At 50.4% G+C, this 12,298-nt stretch overlaps 1 protein-coding gene across 1 annotated transcript; it reads right to left on the bottom strand.

The window, feature by feature from the left end:
• Positions 1 to 5,203: 5,203 nt before the first annotated feature.
• On the bottom strand, positions 5,204 to 7,330 carry LOC103699087 (uncharacterized). Its single transcript, XM_008781137.6, has one exon. The coding sequence runs from the start codon at positions 7,174 to 7,176 to the stop codon at positions 5,386 to 5,388; it is 1,791 nt and encodes a 596-aa protein (XP_008779359.4). The 5' UTR covers positions 7,177 to 7,330; the 3' UTR covers positions 5,204 to 5,385.
• Positions 7,331 to 12,298: the final 4,968 nt, after the last annotated feature.

The following is a 12,298-nucleotide window of genomic DNA, read 5'->3' as shown; positions in this document are numbered from 1 at the left end:
TCATGTTGATTCATTAGATTATTAATTAATTTAGACTTAAGGAATCCTAATCCAATTAGGATTTGTTTAATTTTAGTCCTAATCCAATTAGGACTCTATTTGAATCCGTAGTCCTAATCCAATTAGGATTTCTAGGAATCCTACTCCAAGTAGGAATCCAATTTTGATTCAAAAACTCCTAATCTCATTAGGATTGAGGAATCCTATTCCAAGTAGGAATCCCAGTCCTACTCCAACTAGGATTCCCAGTCCTAATCCAATTAGAACTCTAGGTATCCTACCCGAAGTAGGATTCTTGTTTCAAGTCCAATTAATTAATTTCCTTTTCTTCTTCAACTTCTTATCAATCAAATTGATTTCTTGTGATTCCTAATCACGATTTCAACCATCGGATCGGTCAATACTTCTAGTGTGTGTGACCCCATAGGTTCTATTCTGACTGGTAGTGAGATATATTGTGATCTCTATCTCAATATCATTGAAAACTCCTTTCAATGGGTTGGAACGATTCCAACTGAACTCATTAGGGTTTATCGATCATCAAGATAATCCCTATGAGTCCCACCATCCACCAGTGACACCTAGCAGCATGTAGTGGCCACCCAGCAGAATGGAATGATGAACCTCTAGGTGCAGTTAACATGTGATACAGTCCTACTATCGTGGATCCCTACAGGACGGAGGTCATGGACAACTCGTCAAACCCCATCGTCTGTCATATGTCAAGATTTATTCGACTTGAGTTCGATAGTGGAAAACTCTTTTTTCACTTTATATTACTGCCCTGGCCAAGGTCTTAGAACTCAGTCTAACAAATCACATAGGATCACTCCTCTTCTATCAAGGTCGATAGATTCCTTATAGGTGCATACCCTACTCCTACAGTGAACCTACTGCAGCCAATCTACACTGCATGGACCCATATGGCTAGAGACCATGTATGTGTGCAGTCAAACTACAATAATCTCACTGTGAGTAGCCGAAGCACCGCAGGTCAAAGGACCAGTCACACTACTGCAACATCAAGCAAGTCACTGACGAGTGGATAGACATCCAAGTGACTTCTTGTCTTGGTCACGCTCAGTACCCTTGTTCTCTAACAAGCACCTGCACTATCACTTCAGTGTCCCTACACTGTGGACTCAAGTCTCGTCCATCCAGAAGGAAAGTGATCTGTGCACTGATCGGATCGATCACCGTCCTCGTGATGATCCATTGATCAGGAGCATTTAGAAATTAATCACCAATGATACATGGCTCAAATTCTCAACTCTTGAGAATATGTATCATCATCTTATTAATTTCTTGGACGATTCATAGACACATAAACAATATGAATGAAAAGATGCCTTTTATTTATTCAATAATAAATAGTCAAGTACAAAATTATGTCCCTAGAATCAACAATGTGTCAGCCAAATTGGCTTCTAGGGCATATATCTAACACTCAGAGCCCGAACTCCCTATCTTCTGTCTTTTGGCTCGTCCAGTCTTGGAGTCGACTCGAACTGTTCCGGAGTCGATTCGGCTCTCAGTTTCCGAAACACAGCCTTCTGCCTTGGAGTCGACTCGAGCTGTCTGGGAGTCGACTCGGCTCTCAGAGACAATAATTCGGTCTTCTGTCTTTTTGGGGTCGCGCTGTCTCGGAGTCGACTCGCGCATTGCGGGAGTCGACTCGGATCTCAGAGTCCGAAAACTGCTCTCTGACTTTTGCCTTGTGTACCACTGAGAGTCGACTCTCGCTTTCTTTGGAGTCGATCTGCCAACCATCGGAGTCGACTCGCGTTCCACAGGAGTCGACTCGAATCTCAGGGTCGAAAATCGCTCTCTGACTTTTCTGTTTGTAACTCCTTGGAGTCGACTCATACTACTCCAGAGTCGACTCTGTAAGCATCGGAGTCGACTCGCGCACTTCAGGAGTCGACTTGCTGACAGGTTTTGAGTTGAGTCTTTCTGTTCGTCTGTCTGTTCTCAGTCGGAGTCGACTCGTAATGATCCGGAGTCGACTCGAGCCCGTGCCAGTGATTCTGATACGCTTGGAGTCGACTCGTACTATTCTGGAGTCGACTCGAGTCTCAGACTTTGGTTCTGACTTCTTAACTTATCAAAATATCTTGAACCAAATCTAGAAACACTTAGACAAGATTTTCACTGAAACACTCAATTGAATTCATTAGTAAACAAAAGATATACTCAAATGCTTTGAGCTCATCAAAATCAAATAGGGTTTTAATCAATCACTCCACACTTCGTAAAAAGCTTCATAGCCCTCTGCTCAGTAGCTTTGATGGCCTCCTCGGCCGAGGATAGTTGGGCCTCCTTTGTTTTCACTTGGGTCTGGGTAACTGAGACATGGGCTTTTGTCTTCGTTCGCCTTCGCCCTTGCCTTGGCCAGATGAGTGTGCTCTCTGGTGGCCTCCCACTTCACCCTAAGCACCGAGCTACGCTTCTTGAGCATCATGACCATCTTATGCACACAGCTGATCTCATGGGCATGCTAAAAGAAGAATAAGGGTCAGTAATTGAAGTGAACAACTTAATGGAGGTCTGCAAGTTAGAAGCTTACCTAAATGACTGTAGTGAAGACCTTATTGAAGAATTCGTCAGCGCCATAGAAATGCATTACTTTGATGTCGACCGGGAGCTGTATGGCTTGGACCAACTCCTTCACCACCTCTGGGGTTGCTAGAGCTGAATCTGACTCTCATACGGACCACCCAGGGGAGTAGATCCTGGAGGCATAGGTTGGAGCTAAAGGGCTTTCTAAGGAACAGACCAGCTTGGATCTGATAGAGTCGAGGCACGAGGCCCCAAGGATGATGGTGTGGAGCCATGGCAGCAACGCAGGGTCGGGCAAGGATGACCCCTTCCTAAGGGGCCGACCTGATTGGCTATGCAACCTTGGCCTCAACGTCAAGCTCCACATTCTCTCCCCAAGGTATGGGGACCTCAGGGAACACTTTAGAACTGAGGCCTCAATGCCGACCTCGGTGGTAGCTCTGGCAGCAGAGGCCGGGGAGAACTCCCCTCTCGACCTTTCCACCTGGGGGCATCACCCTCTATGGCCGTGGACGACCTCTTCTTTATGTTCCTTCTTTGACGGATCAACGCGAGGTCAGTCTTCGTGGCGATGAGAACTGCAAAATCGAGGACAAGGTTCGAAAGGAATGTGATGAGGTGAGGGAGTAGAAACAAATTCACGAGAAGCTTACCCTGGGAGTCGGCCGGGCTCAGACCGACGTTGATCAGCATCTCCTCGGACAACAACTCTTGCAGGGCAGGCATCTCGGATCAAGATTGGAGAAGCTTGTCCAAGGCTCTTTGATCATCACCAGACAACCTCGGGGGCCGATTCATGTCTTTCCGAGGTGTCCTCTATATGGTCTTATACCACCATGGCTACTCGGAGGAAATGAAGAAAAACCTTCCTTTCCATCCATGGATGGAGGAGGGAGTACCTCAGAGCAACTGATGATTTTTTCAAGAAGAAAAGTACCACCAGCTGCATCCCGAGAATGCATCTTCAGAGTGAAACATCATCTAAAGAGGAAAACCGAGACTTACACATTCCAAAGGAAGCAAAGAGAAAGGTAGCCAACTAAGACTCGCCAGGAGTTCAATACTAGTTGGGTCGAGACGAGGCTATAAGACCTCATCAGCTAGACAAAAAAGGGGTAAAGGGGGAGTCTCAACCCAGCCCTCAGAGTCTTCTTGTACAGACCGAGCCGAGAAGGAGGAGCTTAGGTAACTCGGTCATTAGGACCGGCAAGCTCGAAGACGAACTCAGGAGGAATAAAATGCTGGGCTTGGACGAGGTTCATCTCCAATTCTGTGAGGATAGATACCTCGTGGTCCGAGCCCAATTGGACCTCGGACTCAGCTGAAGGCGATGACTGCCGAACCTGGAGAGAATGGTCCAGCAATCGACTCCCCTTAGAGGCATTAACCTCACTGTCACTCATGGTGGAAAAGATGAAGGATGAAGAGACGAGGAAGCAAGGAAGAGACGAAGGAAAGTGGCTGAGCAGCCAAGAAGCGAAAACCCACCGAAAATGCAGAAGCGGAGAGGATGCGAGTGCTGGAGGAATGGAGATTCGTCGGAGCAACACCCAGGGGACGGAACACTTGAGCATGCAAGCGGAGTGAATGAAGGAAGAAATATAAGCTGAATGAAGGGCCCACCCTTATAGAGGTGCGGACGACCTTGATCGAAGCGCCAGTCCGACTGCCCGGGTAGATTGAGCAACGTGTTAGCCTGAACTAGGTGCGAGCGGTTCGCCAGATCATTGCATTAATGGCGCCTGGAAGTCACCCCGCAATGATAAAGCCGCGGGATAGCCTCGCAATGATGGCATCTTAGGATGGCTCGGATCCAATGACGCTTTTGGATGACTGGCCAACACATTCGTTGCCATTAACAAAGGTCTCGCCCTTGATCGAGGTAATAACTCGATTGTCATTGCCCGAATTAGAATGCAGTTTGGCGTCGAAAGTAGAGAAAAAGTGATGAAAGAAATATTAGATACCTCAACCTCGGGCTATACCGACCTCCTTGACCTCGGGCCTACCCAAGGTGAACGACTTGGGAGTTGCTAAGGAGCCAACCAGCCAAGGAGCCAATTGGCAGAGGAGAACAATCAACACGAGTCGACAATCTCAACAACCGACGGCTCACAGTCTGCATCTGCATTGCACACTGCCCACACGGACTGACTCCCGCATCGTAGCCGTACTACCGGCTGTTACTTGGGCATCAGTGCATGCCACATCAACCCAGGTAACGACAAAACATGCTCCCTTTTATAAAGAGACAACTAGGAGAACCTCAGGTACGCAAGAATACACATGTAATATTATTTATAGAGAATTATCCTCTGCTGAAGTTTTCTCCCTTCTATACTGTTGCTATTCTATCGGAGGATCCCTACTAGAAACTCTCCGACAAGCGAATTGCTTGTAGGCCATTTTCGAAGAAAGCCAGCTCCAGCACATCTCAGCTAGCCTGCTCAACTCGTCTGCAGCTGACCATAGGACTACAAGAATACATCTCAGTCCGGATTTAGCGATAATAGGAAGTATCCATTTTTATCGTTATAATCAAGAATACATGTTTTAGATGCTCAAAAGATGTCGGTCCCTTCAAGCTTTCATCCCTATCTGCCCAATTTTATGTAGTTTCTCAGACAGTGCTTTGGTCTCGTAATTTTATAAAAACGCAAGAATCACAATTTGAAAGCTCACGCAACTATTGGAAATTCCAATGATGAATTCCAAGCTCTACATCTCCATTATTTTAAAGTAAGAATCATGACGTTGCTTAGAGACCTTCCACTTCCACACAAGGTCGAACAGATTGCCTCCAAATCCAGGCAACAGATGATTGATTCAGCCACTTGCTTTGATATCTCCATCAATGATAGCATGCCGCATCAGAACAATTTCCTTGACAAGATTCCGGTAAGTAAATGGCCGGACGGCAGCTCTCAAGAACAGCCCAGTAGGTTTCTTGCTCTGGCTCGCCCCGATCTTCGGATCTTCATCCTCTTCGTTCTCTGGCTCTTCATTGCGCTGCTCCTGATCCAAAACAGCAGTGCGCAGATCTCCATCTTTTATCCTCTCTGCCATTCGCCGCTCCTCCATCATCTGCCTCTCATATATTTCATCCGAAACCTCGATGCTTTTCTTCACGAAATTCTCCATTTCCTCCGAGCTCCTCATAGCCTTCTTCCACTTCTCGTTCCAATACTCGGCGCTCTCGTCTGGCTTAGTTGCCGCTTTCTCATTGTCCTCCTCTTCTCCAACATCGATCACTTCATCATCCTCATCCTCCTCACCGACCTCCTCATCGTCCTCGCTCCAATCAGTGATCTGACTCTCGACCTGATCATCATTTTCGGACTCGCTATCATCGGGGGCATCGCAGCCCAGCTCCATCTCCTCGAGCTTGGCCTTCCACTCCTTGGTATATGGATGAAGGAGCTCCATGGGGTGGTTGGTCAGCAAAAACTCCAAGCACCTGGACTTCCCCTCGTCGCCGAGCTTCTGGTACGCCTTCACGACGTCGTCGACGTAGGCCTTGGGGCTTATCTTGACGATCTTGCAGAGCCCGCCGAAGTAGGAGCAGGTTTCGACCCGGCCATCCTCTGTCTTGAGCTCGCAGGGGTATTCGTTCTCCGTGGTCGGGTCGAGCAGCGGGCCGAGCAGCTTGAGGAAATCGTCCTGGGGCTCGAACCGGCTCTGGTACACGGGGCGCTTGACGTAAATGATATCGGGCCGCATCCAGGCGGCGCACTGGGTGATCATGGCCCTCGTCTTATTGCCGAGCCGGGCCATGAGGCTCCACTTGTCGAGCCTCTCCTCCTTCCCGGCTTCCAGCGCCACCTCGCACACCAGCGTCCACTGCTGCCACGGCAGCTCGGTGGGCCGCCATTTCGGGTGGCGGACGAAGACCCAGTAGTACCGGAAGCCGATGCTGGCGTCGAGGGCGGCGAGGCGTTTGGAGAAGTCGGAGGACATCTCGAATTGCTCGATCTCTTCGAATTCTTCGTGGTCGCGGACCTCGCCGTAGATGGAGACGCGGTCGTCGGTGAAGCGACCGCGGATGGGGGGGCCGATGACGACGCCGCGCCAGGAGTAGGGGCCGTAGCGGCCGTACTTGTACCAGTCGTAGGGATGGCGGAGGTTGGGGTCGTCTTTCTGGAGGAAGCGGACGTAGCGGTCGTAGCCGAGGCCGATCATCTGGAGCTCGTCCTCGGTGAAGTGGTCGGCGTGGTTGGCGTTAGGGCGGTTGCGGCGGTAGAAGCGGTTCTCGGTGAGGCGGCGGAGCCGGCGGCGGGATTTTTCCTTGGCCTGTCGCCTGACCTCCGCGTTGCCCTCGATGCGGCCCGGGGAGGGGCCTCCGGGCTTTTTCTTGCTGCGGCCAGCGGAGACGGTGGTGGGAGCTGTGGTGACGGTGGGGTTCCTGGGGCGGCGGGAGAGGGGGAAGGGATGGCGGTAATGGTTTGGGCGGGAGATTGCTCGGATAGGGAATGGATTTGGGGTTGGCGTCTTGGGGCGGAGCGCGAGTGGGAGGGAGGAAGGGAGGAAGGGGCATATCTTCAGACCTGTCCACTGAGTTGGAAGTGGGGAGGGGGATTTGGTGGGTTTTGGGAGGACGAAGTCGAAAGCGGTGGACATGGGGGCACAGCTTTGGAGCTCAATGGATTGGGGTTGAGGAAATGGATGCTCTAAGGGTTCTACGACTGTTGAGCGGAGAAATTATACCCTAAACCAGATGGCGATGCACCACATGAATCGTGTGTCTTGGTTCCCATGCCCTATGCATCAGCGCTCGCCTTCAAGAGAAATTATTAGATGAACAATATAGACTAGAGGTGGGTATTGGGCCGGGCCATGGGATATAGACTAGAGGTGGGCATTGGGCCGGGCCGCCCATGGCCCGGCACGATATAGACTAGAGGTGGGCCGTGGGCATTGGGCCGGGCCGCCCATGGCCCGGCACGGCCCGCTTGCTATAGTAATGGGCCGTGCTAGGCATGGCTCATAAAAGGATGCCGGGCTGGGTTAAGGATTTCTGGCCCGCGGGCCGAGCCCGGCACGGCCCATAAGGGCCTGGGCTGGCACGATGCGTGGGCCAAGCACGGCACGGCCTGCGGACCAGAAATCCTTTCCTCAAAATACCCCTTAAATTAGCCATTTTATGGCTCTTGGGAGGGGCAAAATGGATAAAAAGCCACAAATAGCCGTTATGGGCCAAAAAAATAGCCGTTATGGGCCACCCATAACGGCTATTTTTTTTGGACAGGGCCCGTCTCGTGCCTGGCACGGCTCGTGCCGAGCCTGGCATGGCCCGCCACCCCACGGGCCTAGGGTCGTGTCGGGCTTAGCCTTTAGGTTAAGCGAGCCGTGCCAGGCACGACCTGTTTGGTCTGTGGCCCAATGGGCCTGGGCCGTGCCGGGCCCGGCAAGGCTCGATGCCCATATCTAATATAGACCATGAAACTGGGACGAAATTATCTCAAAGAAAACTATTTCATCCTAGGATGAAACTTGTTGGCGCTAAATTCTCAGCAAGGTTGGAGGATCGCTCGGCTTGCTCTGAGGCTAGTAAGAACCAAACTGAATGAGGTGATCAGGATGAAAAAGAACTTGTCGCCTTCGAGGATGATCTGCAAGAAATCTACTTGTGGACTCTCCGATATCTAAGGCCCCATTTGGGAGAGCTTTGAAGGGCTAAAAAATATTTTCTGCCTCTCCAAAAGCACTTTTAGATGAAATAAGAGTGTTTGGTAAAAATTTCGGAAAGCTATTTTAGTTTTTTCAAAATGCTAAAAATAATTTTTTTAGAAGAAGCTTCATTTTGGAGCTTTCTGAAAAAGTACTTTTAGGCCCAAAAAAGCACTGTAAATATAATATTATATTATATTATATCATAATACATTAATATGTTATATTAAATAATTTAATATTATATTAAATTATTGTGCTATAATAGATAATATTATATTACTATATTATAATAATATTATAGTACATTACAATAATATTATGCTATATCATATATTTATGTATTAATATATATTATATTTTATTATGCTCTCTTGTATAATATTATGCAATGTTCTAACTAAATTATTTATAAATTCAGAATCATTCAATTATTAAAATAAGCATAATTATGATCTAATTTTTAATTTAATAATTCCAAGTTTAAATCAGAATATCTTAATAGCGATTTATGTTTGATGAATTTCTTATTTTGTGTATCCAAATTTTTTTAGATTCTTGTTGACTAGTAATTATTGTTCCCTTAAGTACTCAGATTTTTTTATTTTTATTAACAATATTGTTTTTAACTGAATAAGAATGTGCCATGTGTCCCTTTCTTCCAGAGTACTTATATTTTATAAATAGGCGATTAGAGTTAGTTACTTTTATATCTAACTGTTGCTGGAAATTGGACCCGGGGGCCGCCGCGAAACCAGGGGAGGAGGAGCTCCGCTGCCGGGAGGGCGGACGGCGGTGCGCCGGCCGACTGCGTCCTCCGTGGGGATGAAAGAGCGGAGAAGAGTGCGTCCTGTCCTGTCCTGCAAAAAAGCCGGTTGCCGGGCTCTCCGGCGCCGACCCTCCGATGCTTAAGTCAGAGGGGGCCAATATGTGGAGAGAGCAAGGAAGAGATATGTGAAGAAATTAAAGAGAATATTGTGTTCAATTGTGTCTGTGCTGTCTTCTTCCTTTTTTCTTCCGGTCCCCTTCCTCTTTCCTCCCAGGTTCCCTTTTATAGAAGGGTATTATGTTACCTGGGAGGTGACAGGGGAATTTGTCTTCTTTTGTGATAATTGGGTACGATTTGGCCCATTAATGGCGTAGTGGAGAATAAGGCCGAATCAGGCCGGAGTCAGGGAGTTGTCGTGGGTGACCAGACCCGTTGGAGTGGTTGAACCGTCGGCCGTAGTGGGCCTGGGGTTCGTAGACGGTAAGTGCATCTATTACCGAGTGAACCGGTGGTCAGGGAGAGCCATATGCTTTGATGGTTCAGCGATCCGGAGATCGTCTTGGGCCGTGTTCATTAAATGACTGAGTGCTCCGGAGACTTGAGTGGGTCTCGTGCATTAATGATAGATCGTGCCAAAATACCTGCGGAGATCTTGTGCCTTGACGGCTCAGAGATGGCGGCAGGTGGCAAGTTGTAGTGGAGTCGTGTATATAGCCGTCAGATCTTTAAAAGGTTAGGCGGAGATCGAGTATTTGGTGAGGGCATCGGCTCGGCAAGGATACCGAGCCGAGCTGGTCGCCCAGCGGGGCGCCCTGTGGTGGGGTTGCTTCTAGTACTTCTGGTCGGCGCCTTTTGGGCGAGCGCCTTCTAACCGAGCGCCTCTACTTGGCGCTTTGGTTGGGCCTCTTCTGATCGGCGCTCTCTTAGCTGAGCACCCTTCTGTTCGGCGCCCTTTGGTCGAGCGCCTCTACTCGCCGGTATTTTCCTCTGGTCGGCGCTCTCTAATCGAGCGCCTTCCTGGTCGGCGCTCTTTCGCCGAGCGCCTTTCTGGTCGGCGCTCTTTGGCCGAGCGCCTCCGTGGCGGTGTGACTTGGGTTTTTCCCCCAACACTACCCCCCGACTTCCGAGTTCCAGCTGGCTACCAGCTGGAGCGCGGAAAATAGCTTTAGTTGGGTCATTACGGATTCCGAAAATTTTAATTTATTGCGCGTTTTGAATTATCGGACGCTTCGAGGTGCCTTTAATAGGCGGCGTCCCTTCTTTCCCGAAAAGCCTCATTATTGGGACACCTTTTGCGAAGCGTCCTCGCGTCGTGGGCTCATGATGGGGCCGCACGATCCGATGGGGCGCTTCGGTGTTCGAAGCGCTAGCCCTAATTAAATGCGTCGTTCTGTCTTTTGGACCGACACGTGTTATCATCTAATCGGGACACAGCGTTTTCCTCGCTGATCCGGGCCGTTGGGGAGGTCTATATAAACTCTCCCCTGGCCTTCTATCCTCCTCTTATTGCTTTCTTCTTCCAGCTTTTCACAGTCCGAAGTTCTTTTTCTCCGGCGTCTTCCTCAGGTCCCCCTTTTTCTTAATCTCTTTTTCCCTCGAAATGGGTTCTATTCCCAGTGAAGTCGAGTCTACCATGAGTGTCCTGGAGGTCGAAATGACCGAAGAGTGGTTTTTCCCTCTTCACGGGTTCCGTTTGGAGCCCGCCAGGCGGGGGGATCGGGTAACCGATCCTCCGGTAGGCCGGATCAGAGTGTATCTAGAATCACTCTGGGCTGGCCTACGATTTTCTCTTCACGGCTTCGTGAATGAGTTGTTGACGGTATGCCAGCTGGTTCCGGCGCAACTCGCTCTGAATGCCTGGAGGACAGTGATCGGTTTCCTGTCACTGTGCTTACTGCACGGGATTCCGACCTCTGTCAACGTTTTCCGGCGACTTTTTATTTTTAAGTCGAATCCGGGAGACGGAGAGTGGCTCTATATTGCCCTTCGGGCGGGTAGGACACTTTTTCATGGTGCCCCTTCGTCTATTCACGACTGGAAGAAGAAATTCTTCTTCCTAGGTTCTGAACGGACCTGGGGGTTTGACCCTAGGTGGGGGCCGGCCCAGCTCAGGTCTATCAACAAGCCCCCCCAGCTTTCTCCACGTGAGCAGGGGATCATCAACACCATCCGCGGCCTCAGGGACGGCATTTTGCTGAACGGCCTCATATGTGAGGACGCTCTAGTGAACGTGGGCCTGAGCTCGGCGCGTCCCCATGGTAAGGATAGTTACAGTGTCCTCTTCGTTTTATTACTGTTCTAATATTCTAATCCTGCTCGCCCTTGCAGATATCGCAAAGATGGTGACCAAGAGCGAGGTCCTCTACGCCCGCTTCCAAAAGAGGGCGGCTGAGCTCTCAGGCGAGCCCACCGAGCCGAGAAAGAAGGCGAAAGTCTCGGCAACCCCAGCGACCCCGGCGACAGCGGTGGCCGAGGCGGGTCCTTCCCGCCCTGCACACTCCGAGGCGGGCCCTTTTCGCCTCGTGCACCCCGACGCTGGTCGGGGGGAGGGCGCGGATTCCAGGGGCACGGGCTCCCGGGGAGCTTCGATGGTGCTCCCATGCCCAGTGCCCTTGGCACAAGTTCCTGGTCGGCAGGATGCTCCAGTTGCCGACCAGGGGAGGAGTCCGGCGGGTCTCGCGCTTGCGCGCCCCGCTTCAGCGATGCGGCAGTTAGATCGGCCGCTTGTCCGACCCCAGCCTTCTAGCTCTGAGCCGGGGAGCAGTCAGGAAGCCTCGGGTTCGGCTCCATCCAGGTTAGCCGATGCTGACCTTCCGGGCCCATCAGGCTCGGGGGAGCGGGTGCCCCTTGCACCCGTTTGGTCGGTATACGAGGGTGATTCAGCCCTCAACAACCCTCGAGTGGCGCGCGAAGTGTTTCGGGTCGCCCCTGAGGCTGCTTCTGCTGCTGCGGAGGCCGTTGAAGAGGTCCCGACCGCCGAGCCAGCCGCTCCCGACACTGCTGGAGCCGAAGTAGTCGAGCTCGAGCCTTGAATGTAATTTTTGTTGTTTTGTTAAGTCGGGATGGTCCCCACACTTGTAAGGGCCGAGCCCGAATCTTTGTACTTGGCCTACGGGCCTTCTTTTGAAATGAATATATGTTTTTGGAAACTCGTCTGTTGTAGACTGAAGTTTCTCTACTCGGATCCATTTTAGGTTCCAAGGATATGGGCTCTATGGCCTCAACTCCGTCCGCCACAGGGTTCGGGTTTAGGTTCGGCTTGCCGAGCTCCATTGCTCGGTCCTTCGACCAGAGGTATAGCAA

This window comes from Phoenix dactylifera, chromosome 9 (genome assembly GCF_051530095.1).
Source record: "Phoenix dactylifera cultivar Ajwa chromosome 9, Ajwa_hap1_PhDact_Kaust_v1.1, whole genome shotgun sequence".
Lineage (NCBI taxonomy): Eukaryota > Viridiplantae > Streptophyta > Magnoliopsida > Arecales > Arecaceae > Phoenix > Phoenix dactylifera.
The sequence above is the reverse complement of the archived record's forward strand: the minus strand, read 5'-3'. Positions and strand labels throughout refer to the sequence as shown.

Coding starts and splice junctions, on each gene's coding strand:
- LOC103699087 (XM_008781137.6), bottom strand. CDS start 7,176: ATGTCCACCGCTTTCGACTTCGTCCTCCCAAAACCCACCAAATCCCCC.